General features: G+C 42.2%; 1 protein-coding gene across 2 annotated transcripts in view; it reads right to left on the bottom strand.

Annotated features, from left to right (window-relative positions):
* Positions 1–17,862: 17,862 nt before the first annotated feature.
* Ssmem1 (serine rich single-pass membrane protein 1) overlaps positions 17,863–19,490 on the bottom strand; it is an 8,795-nt gene continuing 7,167 nt past the window's right edge. Inside the window, exon 3 of one of the 2 annotated variants that reach the window (XM_028762664.1) lies at positions 17,863–18,721. In XM_028762664.1, coding sequence (XP_028618497.1) covers positions 18,225–18,721 — 497 coding nt within the window. In that variant the 3' untranslated portion in view covers positions 17,863–18,224. The remainder of the gene's footprint in view (positions 18,722–19,490) is intronic. The other variant, XM_028762665.1, reaches the window with a different exon arrangement.

Below are 19,490 nucleotides of genomic sequence, written 5' to 3'. Positions count from 1 at the left end.
ACACAGAATTTATGGTTTCAATCAGCCCAACTTTAAACAAAAAATTCCCATCAGAGCTGCTTGATTCTTTGCAGCACCTTTAAAACAAGACACCTTTAAGCCTTTATGGAATGTCTGTGTTTTGACAAGATGTGAGTGTTTGCAGAAGCCAGGAAAGGGAATACCGGCAACCTCTCTACCATCTTGGCAACTTTTTCTGTAAATGTAAAGTTATTCTGAAAACGATTCTAAAATAGAAAATTTGTTTTAAAAGTGAAGCCCTGCTGGACATGGTTATATATGTATGTCTGTAATCCCACCACCTAAAAGGCTAAGAGGGTGGGGGTGAAGAGTTAGGTGTTCAAGGCCAGCCTGGTGTGACGGGTGTGTGTGTGTGTGTGTGTGTGTGTGTGTAGAATATGAACAACTCTGAAAATGGATGCACACACAGATCAAGCATTTGAAGAATCCTGAGTAGGTCAAGGATAGAGCATTTGCCTGGTACACAAAAGTCCCTGGAGCCAATGCCAACACCACAACATTAAATAAATAAAATTTACAACTTGCAAAATATAAGGGGCAAGATGGGCCAATGGATAAAAGTCCCTGCCACTTGAGTTTGACTCCCTGACCCACATAAGCGAGAACCAACTCCCCCAAAACTATTCTCTGGTCTCTATATTTGCACCTTGACACACACATATGGACAAACATACGCATGCATACATGCACACATGCACACATACACACATGAACACATTTTTTAATTAAAAATAACCATCTGTAATAATCAAAGAATCACTTGGGGTTTTGTTGTTGTTTTTGAGATAGGGTCTCAAGTAGTCCAGGCTGGCCCAAACTCCTGATCCTGAACTACTAATCCACCTCCTGAGTGCTGGGATTACTAGCACATGCCACCAAGCTATCTCTTAAAATGCTATTTTAAAAAATGAAATGCCATTTTTGTTGTTGTTGTTGTTGCCAGTCAGATTACTGACATTGTTAGGTCTTGCTAAAGTCTTTTTGTTGGTTAGTTAGTTGATTTGGTTTGGCTTCTGTTTCCTATCATGATAGGTTTCTTGAGGAAAAAAATAAAGTATCACTCAGAGTTGGTAGAAAATTAGGGAGATTCTCTGGGGGATGATTATGTCCTGCTATATTTGCTTGAGTGAGTTATGGCAGCTTAGAAAATTGTTATAACAACCCAAAAATTGATCTAGGCTTTATATTCATCAAAATGATGAAAACATGGAATATCATTAGTGTGTTCTAAGTAATAGTTTTGGGGTTTTTTGTTTGTTTGTTTTGTTTTGGTTTGGTTTTGGTTTTTTCGAGACAGGGTTTCTCTGTGTAGCCCTGGCTGTCCTGGAACTCACTCTGTAGACCAGGCTGGCCTCGAACTCAGAAATCCGCCTGCCTCTGCCTCCCAAGTGCTGGGATCAAAGGCGTGCGCCACCACCGCCCAGTATAATAGTTTGTTAAATAAAGCAAAAGGAGTCCACACCAACCAAAGCCATGGTGATTATTAAAAACGCTGTGGGTAGGGTTGTCGACAATACAGATCTGCGTTAGACCAAGTGATGAGCATGTCTGAGGTCCATCGTTCAATCCCCAGCATGTGCTCACACACTCACAAGTGGAAAAAGGACTAAGATTTGGTGAAGAGCTGACTCAGCGATTAAGAGTTCAGACTACCCTTGTCAAGGATCTCAGTCGGTTTCCAGCAGGCACACCAGGCTGTTCACAACGGGCTGTAACTCCAGTTACAGGGATCTGGCTTTTGAGTGCACAACAATCGTGTGCACAAACCCACCTACAGACATACATAATTATAATTTTAAAATTTTTTAAATGCTTAAAGTACTGGGAATTTTAAAGACATAAAAAGAAGTCCGCATTAATCCCAGCACTTGGGAGGCAGAGGCAGGCAGATTTCTGAGTTTGAGGCCAGCCTGGTCTACAGAGTGAGTTCTAGGACAGCCAGGGCTACATAGAGAAACCCTGTCTCGAAAAAACAAAAACAAATAACAAACAAAAAAATAAAACAACAAAAAAAAAAGAAGTCCGCAAAACATTTGCAAACTGCTTATGGAAGAAAATACATACACAGAACGATGAGTACATATCTGTAAGAAATACACTAAGTGCCCGGCAGTAGTGGCACAAGCCTTTGATCCCGACACTCAGAGGCAGAGGCAGGTAGATCTCTGAGTGGGAGGTCAGTCTGATGTACAACTCAAGCTCCAAGACAGCCAAAGCTACAAAGAGAAACCCTATCTTGAAATAAGCAAAACAAAAAGGAGAAGAAGAAATGCGATAAATGATTTGACGATTGCCAAAACTCCCCTGTGGTGGATAGTAACTTTAGCTTTCTTCATTTTTGTTTTAGGTAAAAAGAGAAAGGCCAAACCTACCGACATAACACTAGAAGCCAACCATTCCCGTTATGCGTCTTCCCTTATCCTCTGGCCCCATCTTTTCCTAGATTCTCTCCTGTGAGTACTTTCCAGCTTGGCTTTCATTTTGACCTGTGAGCTCCTGACTTGGATTGACCCAAGTGCTCTTTATCTACCCAACCTTTGGTGCAACCTTTACCACCCTGGTAGCTCTCTGCTGCCCCCTTCTGCTACCTACAGACAACCATTGTCATTCCCGAAAGGTCCAGATTTCCACCCTCTCACCTCTTCCGAAGAAAGCCTTTGCCATCCTATGGCAAAAGGTCCAGTAGGTAAGTACATCTTTATTTATTTATATATATATATATATATATATATATATATATATATGCATACATGTAGTCAACTGGGAAGAAAAACTATGCTATCCCCACAAAATCCTTTTCTAATTGCAGCCCCTAGCTCTAAAGTGCTCAGAGCTCAAGACCAACTTGCTCTCCGCAGGAGGCAAGCCAGGCCACCTACACCATAGTGAAGATTTGACTTCCTCCCCTTCTCTGTTGGTTCTCCACCCATAAGTCAGTGAGTGTCTAGGCCAGCAGTGTCCAGAAGAAGCATTCTACACCTATGCTGTCCATGTGCTGGACACCAGCCACATGTGGCCAACCAAGCGTTTGGCATATGAATGATTGGGGAAATGATATATTTTTTTAACTTTTTTGTTTATTTGTTTTTGACACAGGGGATCACTTTTTAGCCAAGGCTGGTGTGGAACCCACCATGTAGCCCACACTTACCTCAAACTCATGACAATCTTCCCGCCTGAACCTTCCAAGTACAAGGATTATGCTCGTGAATCACCATACTTAGATCCTTTTTTAAAAATCGCTTTTATTGTAACTTAAATAGCACTGGCTAGCCTGGAACTTGCTATGCACCCAAACTGGCCTTGAATGAGCACTTGCTATTCTTCCAGAGGACACGATTTTGGTTCCCAGCACTCATATTAGACAACTGGAAATCTCCTGTGACCACAGCTCCGGGGAAGGGGGACCAAGGGGAGAGTCCGATGACCACAATACACCACAAATACATGTACAATTACATATGTGTTTGCAATAAATTTCTGTTGAGCATCACTAGTTTAGACAGAAAAAAAGATGTCTAAATTAAGTCTCTCAATATGAAACATAGCAGTTTCCTAGAAGTGTGTAGAAATGTCTAAATCATAAACAAAACAATAAGATTACCTGTTGAAACAAGATAAGGTCGTTACTTCCCAAGGGCATAAAATAAATGACAACAATAATAACAACAACAACAACTCCAATTTCAGCCTGTATTAAGTAATTAAAACATTGCATGTAGTAGCATGTTAGAATACACTTAGGAGGCTGAGGCAGGAGGATTTCTATGACTTCAAGGCCAATATGGGCTGCATATTTAAAACAGAAGTGAAAACACTGCAGAGGAAAATGAGGACTTTAAAATATCCTAAAGATAACAGTTAGGTCTGTATGAAAACATATTGTTGAGCTGGCAAATGGCTCAGTGGGCTTGCCAAGGGGAGCAGGAACGCAGTCCCCAGAACCCACATTGTAAAAGCCAAGTGGAGAAGTTAGCCTGAGGCAAGTGTAGCCTCTCTCTCTCTCTCTCTCTCTCCCTCTCTCTCTCTCTCTCTCTCTCACACACACACACACACACACATACATACACACACTACAATTATAATAACAATAATATATAAAATACATAAACAAAAAGAAAACATTATTATTATAAATCGACCTCCAGATGTATGAATGTTTTGCATGTGTGTGCACCACTTCTAGGCCTGTGCCCTCAGAACCCCAGGGACTGGAGTTACAGATGGTTGTGAGTTGACGTGCAGGTGCTAGGAATTGAACTCGTGTTCTCTGGAAGCCTGTGGCTCTTAACTGCTGAGCCATCTCTCTGTGCCTATAGACTATTGTTAAGTATAGTATTATATTGTATTGGGGAAGAAGTCTCACTGTTTTCCAATCTAAAAATCAATACACTAATATATTTACTAATTTATGACATCTAATTTTTTACAGCTTCAAGGAGTAGCCGTTGAAGAAAGTTTAATGCCTGCTGGTTTAGAGAGATCTTTTGTACTAGGCCCCACCTGACCAGACCAGATCAAAATGGAGTCACTCATGTGAGAGGCATCGTGCAACCAAACTGAACTTGGAAATGGTCCAGTTCTCAAAAAATTAAAACAGGAACTCATAACAACTAATGCAAAGGGCCCACATGGTCATTCTTGGAGGGAGAGTGGCTAATGGTGACCCGTCCAACTTTGACTGACTGTGAAGTCACCTTCACCCACATTTCTCTGTGTCAGGGATGCTATCCCACCACAAATCCTAGCTCAACCTCCATCTGCTGGAAAGTCACTTCTTAACAATACCTTTCTGAATGCTTCTCATATTTAGCTGTTCTATACCCAAAATTTTATTCTCAGAGTATTCAAACATTATTGAAAAATGTGGCCCATAAAAAGTTGTCTATTGTCCCTCCCCACCTCAGTCTACTCCATGATAACTAGCAGATGGATATAATTTTTTTATATATTTATATTTTTCCATGTAATCTTTTTCTATTTATAAATCAGCCAGTTTGTTTTGTATGTAGGTGTGGGTGTGAGAAAATATCTCAAAATCTGAGAAAATCTGAAATTGGAAATACTTCTGGTCCCAAACATTTTGGATAAGAGACAGGAACTTGCACAGTGAAAGAGTAGCCAACATTGAAAAGAGAGGAAAAAGATAATTATGAGTAGAAACTATGTCATAGATTTGTGCATGCAAAAAAAAAAGTCTATTACTGAATAATGTGTGCTAAATGTAACTCATATAAGAGAAAAAATATGTTTACAGTTATTCCTGGCTATCCAAATCTACTTATATTCAAATTGAGATGGCAAGAGTTTAGATAGTGGATTCAGATGGTGATGGGTGATATATTTTCTCAACATGTTTTGTTCCAAATTAGATAGCAAATACAAAGAGATTAAATTGGGAAATTGTATCCCAAAATATGTATCCAAAGCCAGGTGTGGTGGCACCTCTATCCCAGCCCTTGGAAATCAGAAGCAGACAAGATTTCTGTGAGTTGGATTCCAGCCTCCTCTACATAGTATCTTCCAGATCAGCCAAGGCTGCACGGTGAGACCCTGTTTCAAAAACCAAAAGAGCCAAATGGTGGTGGTGCTCACCTTTAACCCCAGCACTTGGGAGGCAGAGGCAGGCAAGATCTCTGGGAGTTTGATGGCAGCATGGTTTTCAAAGTGAGTTCTAGCATATCCAAGGCCACAGAAAGAACCCCTGACTCAAAAAAAAAAGAAAGAAAAGGAAAAAAGAAAGAAAGAAGGAAAGAAAGAAAGAAAAGAAAAAAGAGAGGAAAAGAAAAATCAAAACATTTATCTAAATCTATTTGGTTCTTGGTTTTGCACAACAAGAGGTCTAATTATTTCATGTTTATTTTTTTAAAAATCATCCAGAAATAATATTCATGGAATCATTAAGAATCCTCTCAGGGGGTTCAATTTCTTTTTCCTTTAACAAAGCTGTTATCTGAACATCTTACAACAAGCACAGTGCTTCTAATCCAAAAACATATTTCAGAAGGCACATTCTGAGGACCTGGAACCCGGAGCACACAGAATACTTTGAAGTCCTTAGTTGTGTTTAGTGTCATATGTCTGAAAGGATGTTTTGGTTTTTTTTTATGACGTTTTCAAACTAGGACATTTATGACTGATCACTGAAATCCACGAGATGAACTGGGCAAAGCAACAGGCACCCTTGGCTTTACCTGCAGCTGCTCCTTCACAGGGTCCCTATCTGAATCTTCCATAGAGTTTTCTAGAAGCTTGGTTTCCCAGGTCATCAGGTTTAGTCTCTGACTTTTTAGTCTCTTTAGGCTCTTAGGTTTGCAAGGCAGCCACGCTTATCAAAGGCTGACTTCTGGAAGCAGCAGGCCTGAAAGACACAGCGGTGGATGTGCCTTTGTCATTTCGCTTCCACTGTCGAAGGCGAATAGACAAACTCTTTATACTGAAGATGCTGGCCATGGATATAACCATTTTAAATATTCCAACATTGTCCATTTTCTTTACCATGGACAATGCTTTCCAGAGAGCTTGCTTCCCATATCTGCCCAAAACTAGAAGATTTTTTAAAGAGAGAGAGAGAAAAAAAAAAAGGAGACCTGCATCAATCTAAAATTTTAAAAAATATTTCACTAATTTTTCTTTATGTGAGAAGTTGAGCATCTCTTTGATACATTTATTGGTCACTTGGAATTTGTCACTTGTGAGGATTCTATTAAATATTTGGACCATTTCTCTGCTAAATTATTTGGCTTTTTCTTATTTTTAAAGTTCTTTAAATATTATGTTCCAAAAATTTTGTTTATCTTTTTATTTTACTTATTAAGTATTTAGGGGGCATTGGTTTTTGTTTTGTTTTGTTTTGTTTTGTTTTGTTTTGTTTTGTTAGTTGATGGTGATACACACCTTTAATTCCAGTGCTCCAGAGACAGAGGCAGGCAGATCTCTGATTCAAGGCCACCCTGGTCTACAGAGTGAGTTCCAGGACAGCCAAGGTTAAGCAGGGAAACCCTGTCTGGAAAAAAAACAAAGAAACAAACAAAACATCTACATATAATTTTGTTGGGGGAGGAGCAGTAAGTCAAACCCAAGCATGTATGACAATGCATAAGGAAACCTGTTACTTCGTAAGCTAATCAAAATAATTCCTGGGGGCTGGAGAGATGGCTCAGCAGTTAGGAGAACCAATTGCTCTTCCAGAAGACCTGGGACCTGGGTTCAATTCCCAGCACCTGCATAGCAGCTCACAATTATCTGTAACTCCAGTTCCAGGGGATCTGATACCCTTACACAAACATATATGCAGGCATAACACCAATGCACATAAAATAAAAATAATTTTTTAAAATAAATTAAATATTTTTTCTTTTTTTCTATTTTATTTTCTGTATATGGACATTCTTCCTACATGTATTTCTAGATACCATATTAATACAGTACTCATAGAGGCCAGAAGAGGATATTGGCTCCCCTAGAACTGGAGTTACAGAAGATTATAAGCCATCATGTGGGTGCTGGGAATTGAACCTGGGTCCTGTACAGGAGCAGCCAGTGATCTTAACTACAGGGCCATCTCTCTGGCTGCCGAATAAAATAATTTTAAAGGAATATATCTTTTTTAGAATTGTGTTCTTTAATTTTTTTGTGAGTTTTGTTTTCACAAATAAATAGTCAATAGGCTTTCATCCAAATACACAAAGATGATAATATGTTCCCTTTCCGTGTATTTCCAGCTTTTTCTCAACCAAACTAAGGCTGTAAAATCTACTTATTCTTATGACTATCATCAACACATTAAATTCTCAAGGACTCAATAGTCAAATATAATAAACACCAAAGCCACAGGTATTTTTTGCAGTTGAAACTAAGCTATGTGATTGTATGAAACAGTTGCTAATAAATTCAAATAAACAAATCTAAACTCTAGAACATTTAGTAATGTCCAGGTATGACAAGGACATTTAGTAATGTCCATGTGTGACAAGGAGCCGGCTCTCTGAAAGAACCAATGTTACAGAGAATAACCTTGGAAGTGTGTCTTAGAACTGATGTCAGCCTCTGTAGAGATCACTTGAATGTTTGGCAAGTGACTTACTTTCTGCCAGAGAAACGGCTTGTAAAGAGGCCTGAACAGGGTCTCCTTGAAGCCCTTGTAAACCACCTCTCCCCAACCTTCCTTCATTAAAGCTAGACAGGGTCTACTGTCAGCCACTCGGTTCTTGCTGATTGTCTTCAACAGTAATAGAATCATTCATTATCTCACCCTGCCCTTGGTGTGCATAATTTTTATGTGTGTGTGCACATGTGTGCACAACAGTCGCCTTTACCTGCCCGCTGAGCCATCTTTCCTTCCCTGGAAAGACATTTTTGTCTTTTTAGTTCTAATTGTGTAATAAAAAGCCTTTACCTCCTCCAGAGGGAAAAAACTTGAGATGAAAAGCATAGCAGAAAGCTAGGTGTCATGTTGTATCTCGCCAGCACTTGAGAGGCAGAAGCAAGGAGTCTAGCCATGAATATGAGGTCAGCTTGGTATACATAGTGGGCTCCAGACCAAGACCCTGTCAATAGTAGAATGCTAGATTTGCCTCATAAGGCCCTAGGCTCAATTTCAGACCATATATATATATATATATATATATATATATATATATATATATGTTATATATTATGTATCAGAGGCTTGAGAGATGGCTCACCAATTAAGAGCACTGACTACTTTTCCAGAGGTCCTGAGTTCAATTCCCAGCAATCACATGGTGGCTCACAACCATCTGTAATGGGATCCGATGCCCTCTTCTAGTGTGTGTCTGAAGACAGCTGCAGTGTACTCATATACATAAAAAATAAATAAATATTTTTTAAAAAAGCAAATCAGGTCAGGGATTTTTAAATGTGATGGCTGAATGACTGAAGGACCTAATTTAGTCTCCTGTGACCTGGTGCCAGGTAGCTCTCCTTTCCTTCAGAAAGCCACCACTGTCTCCTTTCTGTCAAGGTTCTGTGTCTGCCTTCACCCCAGTTGCCTTCCACATATCCCCAGTTGTGCTTCTAGCCTCTTTTCTCCCCTCAGTATGAACCCTTCCCCTGCCTCCAATTCCCAGTGCACATAAAGCGTTATACTAAAAGGTGGGGTTTTTTTCCAATATGATTTAAAAGCTCGATTCTACATCCTCTCCTCCCTGAGCACTATGATGCTGCACACTTGAAACTAATTAAAAAGATTTGTATCCTGTAATTCCTGAGGAGCTATCAGCATGTGTCCTTGAACCTCTTATGGAGCTGAGAAGCATATTGCACACCGTATTCATTTTACAGAGGGATGTGCTGGAGCCAATATTCTCAGCTCTTCTCAACTCCCACTCAGCAATAGCATCTTGGCAGCTTTGAGATCAGCAACAGTGAGGATATCTACACCAGGAAAACTGAAGTGCTACACAGTCAGGCTAACACCATGAGCGCTGTCAAGCATTCCAGCACACCTCGGGTGTGTGGATTCTTTTGGTTTCTAGTGACAGCGACCCACTTGAGCATAAGTAGAAAGAGGAAGTTATCAGGAGATCCTACCGGTGAGATGCAGTGTTATTGATGAGTGGGTGACAGAACGGCCTTGGAAAGGAGCTGGGACTGGGGGGTTGGGGATTCTCAGAACTCTTCACCATTCTCTGTTTACCATGAGTGCTTCTTTCTTCCTAACAACCAGCTTCCCTGGTTCCTAATCTACCTGGACGGCCCGGAAGGCCTGCTGTGATCCAGTTTCCCTGGGAAACTGATATCTGTCTTGGTCCCAAGTCCAGCTTCTCAGGTAGGGACTTGAATTGGAAGAAAATTCTACCGTAGCCAATGCCTTCCTGGTCAAGGCAAAGTGGCTAGGAGTGGGTAGAAACAAGGCCATTAGCCCAGAAAGACCAAAGCACTCACAAAGACCTTTCTTTGCTCAGCTCTCTTTGGCACTAAGGAGGTAGTCACTCACCTCATCAGATGCCACATATACAGGTTAGTCAGAAGCTATTGGAAGGAGAGGTAGTCATCTCTGACATTTCCAGACTTCTATTGTGAACCATCTAGAGTGCTACATTGGAAGGCCATGTCCTTGGGGTATAATGGACTTCTGTATCCACAGCATCTATCCGTAGATGTGGGAAGAAAACAGTTTATATACACTTCTATCTTTAGCAACTTTAGCATCACAAAGCACTTCCCAGGTAAAAGGCCCGCTCTAGAGATCAGAGGAAGATCCTAAATCAACCACAAGGAACAGGAAGACTCCCTGAGAATTCTAAAAAAAAAAAAGTTACTGTCCCTGGAGGCTGAGGACTTAACTTGGTTGGCAGAGGGCTTCCCTAATGTACTATGGGTTCCAGTCCCAGCACTGTAGACTGGGTATGGTGATATTCCTTGCTAGCACTCGGGAGATAGAGAGCAAGGAGAATTGAGTCATTGTATACAAAGTCACAGCCATAGGCAACTTTGAGATAAGCCTTAAGGCTATATAAGGAACTGTCTTTAAAAAACAAAAACCAGTAAGGACAAGAACAAAAACAAAAACAAAACAAAAAAACCCCATACAAATAAATAGGCATAATTTGGAGGTTGGGGGCCTTGTTTGTTTCTTGAGATTAAATCTCACTATATAGCTTTAATTGGCCTGGAACTCCAAATGAAGATCAAGCTGTCCCAGAATGTCTATCAACTTGCCTCGGCCTCCCCAGTGTGGTAGGATTAAAGCTATGCACTACCAAACCCAGTCAGGATAATTTTTTTTAAAAATAAATATGTTGGTGGGGCACACCTTTTAATCTCAGCACTTGGGAGGCAGAAGTGAGCGGATCGCTGTGAATCTGAGGCCAGGTGGGCTCCCATTGAGAATCCCAGGCCAGTAAGAAAATGTCTTAAAAAAAAAACAAAAAAAACAAAAAAAACTACCTTGCCTCCAAGCAATCCAAATGCAGTGCCAGGCCCAGTGGCACACTCCTGCAATCCCAGTAGACTACAGGGGGTTGAGGCAGGCAGATGGTGAGTTCCAGGCAAGTGTGAGCTAAACAAACAAACAAACAAACAAAAAAAAAAAGAAATCCAAAATATTGTTCCAGCTCTTGTCAGTTCAGCAACTCGGAACCCATTTGTTCCATCTTTATAACCGGCGCCTTCCTGGACTCAGGTTGCCATCCCCTTAAGACTCAGAGGCATCTCCTGAAAGGAGAGAAGCCATTTCCTCCCTCTGCATGTCTGTTTTTAGAGCGAAGAAACTTTTAAGAATGCCCTCACCAGCAAACTTCTCCCCGGAATGAAATTACACCCCCTGCCTGCTTGAATCACTCATCGACAGGGGCACTGGTACTGGCATGATTGGCTCAAAGCAATCAAGACCTCCTGTCTGAGAAAGCGTGCAACGGGCAGAATGAGGATCTGCTAGGCCGGAAGAAAGGGAAGCAATCAACAGGGGCTACCCTGGCTCGGTCTGATTCTAAAGCCCGCAATCAGAGGAAAGACACGAGGGCCCCGGGCAGCCATTTCTCCAGGCACTTTGTCTCCTGTTTCACTCTTACTAAATCCGGTAGATCCGCCCACCGGAACCTGGTTTTTCTCTCCCCTCTCCCCGCTTTTGATTTATTCTAATTAGTAACAGAGCTGGCTCCCTGCCTGGCATTTTCACTGCTAAATCAAGATTTTGAACATATGAAAGTTTAAGGTGTCAAAGGACACTAATAAAGACAGTTACAGACTGCAGGCCCCTATAATCAGGCAGTGTTAAGGTCTGCCTGCGAAGGAAGTGAACTCAGAAGTTAAAAAGATAAAAACTGGAAAATAGTACTGTTGGGATTAAACCTTTTTATTACTTTAAAAAAAAAAAGTATTTCATGCATTGACTTTTGAGTACTAAGTAGAAATTTCCTAGATGAAACTAGTTTAGTGCTGGGAGTTTGGGGGTTGGGGGTGTTGATCAAAAAGCACAAGAAGGATTAATTTTCAAGACATATTTCTCTTAGCAGCTTCTCTGGGCCCTAACAATCTTCTGCTCTACATAAAAAGTTGAATATTCTTTTTTCCTGTCTAGGGCTGTTAAGTGTAAGCGCATCCATACACTGAAAAGCACCAAGAATTGAATAGTTAGCTCATATGGAACATATTTTCCTTTTTGCTCTTCCTTCGCCACTTCGGAAGGTTTGTGACTCATTTGTATTTTCCCCTCAGCCGCCATCACCTCTCCGACCACATGTCTCTGACAGAGAGAATATCCAGGTGGCCTGGTGCTTGGAAACCTGTCAGACATTATTCAATGCAATAAAGAACACACCAGACAAGTCCTTGGGATATTGTTGCAGGGAAACCCTGTTTAGAATTCACTAATTGGGAATCTGTGATAATTTGGAAGGGCTGGCTGAGGTTAACCTTTGTGGAGGGAAAAAAAAAGAGCTCACTGAAGTTCTGCACAGTATAAACAAGATTAGAAGGGGAATAATTATCTATTTAAAAGAGCCAGTTGTTTTGAAAAGCTTTCTATAGAAGTATCCTTTTACATACAAACTGGGTAATTACGATTTAAACAAAGGCTGGCCTGTTTCTTAGGCTTCTTTGAAATGTCAATTACAAATTACTCTTGTCTAGTCTCCAAAGCAAATCCCATCCTTATAGACTGGCCACAGTTGGTTAGCTTGCGTCCACTTATGTATTTATAAATAATAAACCTGCAGTTCTTCTAAAGTAATATGATTTAATTCACGCTTTTCACTAACCTAAACAGTGAGCCCTTCCTACAGGGTGGTGAAGATTCACTAATTACTAGCATGTGGCAAATCTGGAGTGCACGGAGCGAGGATTTTTCTCACTAGCTTAAAGGGTGGCTGCATAATCAGGGGAAACCTCAAAGAAAACTCCTGTCCAGGGGTGTCTTTTGGTTTTTACCTTAACATAGTAAGAAACACATTCCGTACTGCAGCTCAGCACATGCACCCTGAAATAGAAACAAGTCTCCTGAGTCTGATACTGTGCTACCCTCTGTTATTTTTAGACAAATGTTAGTTGCAGCCACTAAATTGATTTCACTACCGATGACTATAGCCCACCCTTACCATAAGGGATTGTTGTTCCCAGAGAATGTGGAAACCAGAGGGCACAGAACCTTATGCATACATGATTTTTCATGTGTGTGTAAGATCTGTGTCTATGATAAATTAATTTACGCTGAGCCCTTGTTGAGCATGCACTAGACTCTGGGTTCTACCGGGAGTGTTGAAGAAAAACAAAACTGTCTATTTGACAGTTCTGTTGTTTGCACATCTTTGGTACTCTTCTGGGTAGCCGAATTTTTTTGAAGAGGAGGAGGTGGAAGAGGAACGAAGTTGTTTCATTTATAAATTAGGCACATTAAGAAGTCAATACTTATCTGGATAGTGGTAGCACAGGCTTTTAATCCCAGCACTCTAAAGGCAGAGGCAGGCAGATCTGTAAATCAAGGCCAGCCTGGTCTACAGAGCATATTCCAGGACAGTCAGGGCTACACACACACACACACACACACACACACACACAGAGAGAGAGAGAGGGGAGGGAGAGAGAGAGAGAGAGAGAGAGATCACCCTGTTTTGAAAACAAAGCAAAACAATAAAAATACCAATGTACTATAAATACAGGGTTTCGTGTCTGTGGTTGGCCATGAACTATGAAACTGTAGGGAAGACTACAAAGGATAGCTGTTTTGGAATCCCGTTTCTAGGCTACACTGGGAGATAAGAGCATTCCTTCCTGGGAGGAAGGGTGGCCCCTTGGATTACTGCAGCTGTCATCTGATTTTCCTGTGCCACCATCAGGAGCCTCCCTGCCCATTGATGGAGAGGGTGGCTCCTCACTCTCTTTCTAAATCAGACCCTCTTTCTCTCAAGTCCTCACTGTTCTAGTCCCTGCTACTCCATACTCGCTCCTGGCTTCCACAGCTCTCATGGCAGCCATTCTAGGCTTTCTCCCTCCTGTCTGAGCCAAGCCAGGCTTCCCACTGATGCCGAGGCAGACAGAAGCTGTAAGTTCTTTCCACCCAAGCAGGCGATCCCCCAGCTCCCTTACAACTGCTCCCAGTTTCTACTCCGTTTCTTGGTTCTATTTTCCACTGATACTCCCCTAATCTGTATTTGGGATTTGGTATCCATTGTACCAGACTTTCACAGTAGAAGCCAGATTTGGTGGTAGGCAGATCTCTGAGTTTGAAGCCATCCAGGGTTGCATAGTGAGACCCTACTTCAAACAACAATAAAAGCTGAAGAGATTGCTCAGTGGTCAAGAGCACTCCGTTATTCTTGCGGAGGACCTCAGTTCAATTCCCAGCACTAATATGGTGGCTTACAACCATCTGTAACTCCAGTTTCAGGGGATGTGAGGCCCTGTTTGGATTTCTATGGCCACATATGTACATGCAGGCAAAGCACTTCTACATGTAAAATAAATAAATCTTTAAAAAAACAAAACAAAAAACAAACAAAAAAACAATATGGGCCAGGCAGTGGTGGCGCACGCCTTTAATCCCAGCACTTGGCAGGCAGAGGCAGGCGGATTTCTGAGTTCGAGGCCAGCCTGGTCTACAGAGTGAGTTCCAGGACAGCCAGGACTACACAGAGAAATCCTGTGTCGAAAAACAAAACAAAAGAAACAAAACAACAACAACATGGATGGGGCAAGTGATACGGTTCAGAGGATAAAGTCACTTGCTGCCAAGCCTAACAACCTGAGTTCAATTCTGGAGACCCACATGGTGAAAGGAGAGAACAGATTCCAGCAAATCGTCCTCTGGCTTCCACATGTATACCATGACCTCTGCTCATACGCATACACACAAACAAATGTACAAAACCAAAATAAAGTGGATAATATATTGTCATAATGAGGGTTAGCTATGACCCAAACCAGCTCTCTCACCTTTGCCAACTGTCTGACCTTGGATATGTTAACTTCTCCATGCCTCTATTTCATCACCTGCCAGGTTGAAATAATACCTATCTTGCAGGTTTGTAAAAAAACAGTTTTCACGATGTTTACTTGTGCCTAGAATACAGTGAGCACTTTCTAAATGTTTGCAGAAAATACCACATACGTTTCTGTTACTTAGATTAACCCAAAGCAGGACAGAAAGACAGAATCATGTGGACATGAACAGGAAATAGAACCCCTCACCTAAGAGTCTGAAGTCTCAGCCAGATGAGAATTCCGATACAATTAATATTTGCTCAAGGCCTTTCTCCTTTCTATTCTATAAACCTATAATTTTCTAGGAATCTCACTAGAAACCCCATTTATGGTAAAATACATGTCCTGAGCCCACTGGGCAGCCCCAGTGGCTCTGGGTTTTATCTTTTCAGATCACTATACTTTCCAAGGCATCTCCAGAGTCATCCTTTAATCTCATTTATCAAAAAGAGAGAAAGGGTGGAGGGGGTTTCTTGGCAGCCCTTTGAAATGTAGCTTAAGAACCACAGTGATAACTGTGGCCAGCTAAGATGAACTAAGTGCAGCTCTTCTCTGGGAAGCCCATTCCCATGCCCTGGGGGGTGTCAGAGCCTCCCACATATACATCACTTTCCTATTTTCACTCAACTCTAACTCAGCTTCAGAAACCAGCTTTCTTTCTATTCTTTTCTGAAGTTGAAGGGTCTGCTTTTACCGGAGTCAACACTTAGGGGACTCACTCTTCAGGCTGCTTCTGACAGCAGATGAGTCATCTCCATCCACACCACCGCTGACAAACCTACTGACTCCGACTCAAGCCCCATCACCCAATCTGGCAAGCAGAGGTTGAAACCGTCCACCTGAAAATCCGTGTTGCCTGCCACCTCATTCCCCATCTATCTGAAATACCCTCCTGCGTACATGCATCCATTTCAGTCAGAACCTTCTCTGCTTTCTACAGTTCCTTGCCTCTCAGTTCTTGATAAGAATTGTGATACTTAGCCGGGCAGTGGTGGCAGACACCTTTAATCCCAGTACTTGGGAGGCAGAGGCAGGAGGAACTCTGAGTTCTAGGCCAGACTGGCTTGCAGAGCAAGTTCCGGGACAGCCAGGTCTCTACATAAACCCTGTCTCAAAAAGTCAAAAAAAAAAAAAAAAAAGAATTGTGATACTTGATGCAGTTTTTCTGAGATCATTTCTGAAACTTAGCAGGAATGAGTCACTAAATGGAGGCAAGCCCTCCTTCCCTCAAGCTAGCCAGTCAAAGAGGTGACAGGCTTTGACCATAAACATCAGAGAAGACCTCATTTATCCCATCCAGCTAGGAGAGACTGAAGAAGAGACTGCCATGCTGGCCTGGAGTCCCATCCTGGAAGCGACACTGGCCTTTGCATAAAGTAGAATCCAGCTACGGTCAGAGTTTACTGCGTTGGTTACACAAGCAATCTCCTAGCTCCCCGACTCGGTGTGGGGCAACTCTCTCCTTAGATACCCTCCTACCTCTACTATGTGGTGTTTGTCTTGAGACAGGGTCTTCTGTACCCCAGGCTGACCTTGAGCTCCCTGGACTCCAGATCCTCTTGCTGGGGTTACACACATGCGCCTCCACGCCTGGCTCATGCAAGTCCAGGGGATCAAACCCAAAGCCTCACGGATGCTCTGCATGTGCTCTTCCAGGCAGCCCCACCTCTATTTTCTGTTAATGTTCTCATTAGACCCCAACGTAGACTCCTACATTGGTCCCAAAGTCTTTGTTACAATTAGTTAAGGAATCAGCTCTTGCCAAGGTGAATCCTGGGCCCAAAGTCACAGCTGTCTGGTCTCTATGCTAGTCCTTTCCTGGCCCCTCATGAAAGCCTTAGTCCTCACTATCAGACTACATTATCCACCATAGATGGTAAGACTTACCCCCTTGTTTGAACTCTAGCCCCATGACCAGAGTCCGTGCCATGTTTTCTTATCCTTGCCAGCCCTCTCTAGGATCTGGACCTTGTTTTATAACACAGATGGGTTCCTATCATCTGAAAAGTGATCCATAGAATGGCTACCCATCCTTCTTGGCCTTGAACTCCTCATTGTTAGGGAACATTCCCAACTCAAATGGAAAATCTAGTGTGCCTTAGTTTCAGCTCCTTGTAAAGGCCCTCTCCCGTACCAAGCTTCAGGTGGGCTCTTCTGAGTCCTCTTCTTAACTAGTCTTCAACTTCAGTCTCGTTCTGTCTGTGACCTACTGAGCTGTTTTAGCACAAGAATCCTGTTAGGTTGATAGTGACCACACTTGAGTCCTACCTTCTCAAGAATCCTGTTAGAGGCCCGGAGTGGTGGAGCACACCTTCACAGCCAGTACCTAGGATGCTGTGGCAGACGGACCTTTAAGTTTGAGGCCAGTCTGGTCTATATAACAAGTTCTAGACCAGCCTAGAACCTAGTGAGACCTTGTCTCAGTGTTAGGTAAGTTTAGCAGGGATGAACCATTATCCTCTTTTAGAAGTTTCCATCCAACGGTCCTCCCCGCCCTCCTCCTCGGCTCTGCATCGCTAGCCTTACATCAGGCTCCCACTCATCTCCTTTATTGGTCTCTATCCTAATAGCATCAAATACATTTTTTCTTCTAACTTAAAGGTCAGGAAAAAAAGTTTCAACACTTGCCACAGTCTTGGGACAACCACCAAGGGCAAGCCATGGCCCAGCTGCCTTCTGAGTCACATTCCCCTGCTTCCCGACGAACTCTAGAAATAAGATCGTATTCCAGATCCTTACGTTCCTTTTCCTCAGCAGCCCTTAGTGGACTCAGCTCTAGCAGAATCACCTCAACTATAAAAACAAAACAAAACAAAAAACAAAACAACCACCTGGTTCATTTAGTCACCTCATTTGTTTAGTCAGTCAGATAATCAAAACATATGAATAGATTTAAATGGTTTCTCAACATAAATATATTTTCAAAGAGCTTTCATATTTGTATCATAGACATAAACAAAATACATATACTTGGGGTATGGACTATCTGCCCTGGGCTCTTTTGAATTTAAAAAAAAAAAAAAAACAAAATATCCTAGAAGATCAGGTCTTCTGTATTCCCATGGCGGCAGGAACACATCCTCTGCCCTTGTTTTAAACAATGAATTTGTCTGAAATTTGAAATTTGTCTTGGGTTCCAATTATACTTTTGTTGTTAGTAAAGAGGCTTTATTGTGAACGTCTCCCTCACCTACAACTCTGATTTCCATGTTTTATTCATCTCCTCTTTTTTGACTTCAAGTAAGGTAAGGATGTCAAATTCAAAATTTGCTTAATTTTGTGTTGGTACCAGGTGTCAAATTCTCCTCTTGAATGTCTCCCTTCATGGGGGTAGTTACTGAAGCACTTGGTGGGAAGTGGCGACTCAGCCACTCACTGGTTCTCATGGCTTTGCAGTGGAGACAGGGCCTTTCTCTGACTTCATAGTTTTCCATATCCCTTTGCCTTGACACTGACTTCCTCCTCCTAATATTGGCAGGTGCCGGCTGATGGTCACTTTCGCTCTCCTTCCAGGAGGATGCTCCAGAGTTCGATCCCTCACTGTCACATTCAGTGGTATCACTGTCTTGCTGGATCTGATTTACCCGGTGGAACTGGGAATGGCGCCTGGCTCGTCTTTGTTCAAGGTAGGCGCTGACCAAAGCCACCTCAGAGTCGGTTACTGTGGAAAGTTGGTTCTGCTTTGGTTTCTTCATCACTAGTGAAGAGTCCCAGGACCCTTCTCTACTTTGTCGCTTACAGGAAGCTTCTTTGCTTGCTAACCAACAAAACAGATCAACAAGTTAGGCAATAATAGTAATAATAGTATTAACAGGTTGCTATAGAAAGGTTAGTGAAGCCTCGAGGTGGTGGTACACGCCCTTTAATCCCAGCACTCTGGGACAAAGAGGCCTAGACAAATAGATCTCTATGAGTTCAAGGCCAGCCTAGTCTAAAAGTTGAGTTCTAGGCCAGATAGGGTTACAAAGGGAGACCCTATCTTAAATAAATGAACAAATAAATAAGTCATGTGACCACCCATCACCATCCCTTATAGCCAGTCATTATCAGGGTCTGCACAGTGAGGCAGGAGTAGAGAAGCATGTTACTGTACCCAGTCTTGAAGGCTGATGACTGTGGGTTTGGGAAACTGTTGGAACTTTTCTAAATGATGGGGCCATGTCTAACGACTTCACATTACCCAGACAACCTGAGACACATGTGGGATCACTAGTGGTCAAATCACTGCCTTTCATAACCACTGGCTAAGGCTACATTTCCAGTACTGTACCCCATCCTCAAAGGACTGGAGGGGTCACATACATTCTTAATGTCGCTTTAGGACTTTTGCAACCCCTGAATCTAGATTTACAGATGGGAAAAATTTCCAAAAATTTATCAGGAATTTTGAGCTGGTACAAGCCAACATCAGCATAGAGAAGAGTGTGAGGAGAAGAGAGAGGCTTCCCGCCACCCAAACCACTCTCACACACACTGGAGTCAGATGGAGTCTCCTCCCTTTGTCTTGAAGTCTCACTGACTCCAGT

The sequence above is a fragment of the Grammomys surdaster genome, unplaced genomic scaffold (assembly GCF_004785775.1).
Source record: "Grammomys surdaster isolate TR1022 unplaced genomic scaffold, NIH_TR_1.0 134, whole genome shotgun sequence".
Taxonomy (NCBI): domain Eukaryota; kingdom Metazoa; phylum Chordata; class Mammalia; order Rodentia; family Muridae; genus Grammomys; species Grammomys surdaster.
This window is presented reverse-complemented; position numbering and strand designations above follow the sequence as displayed.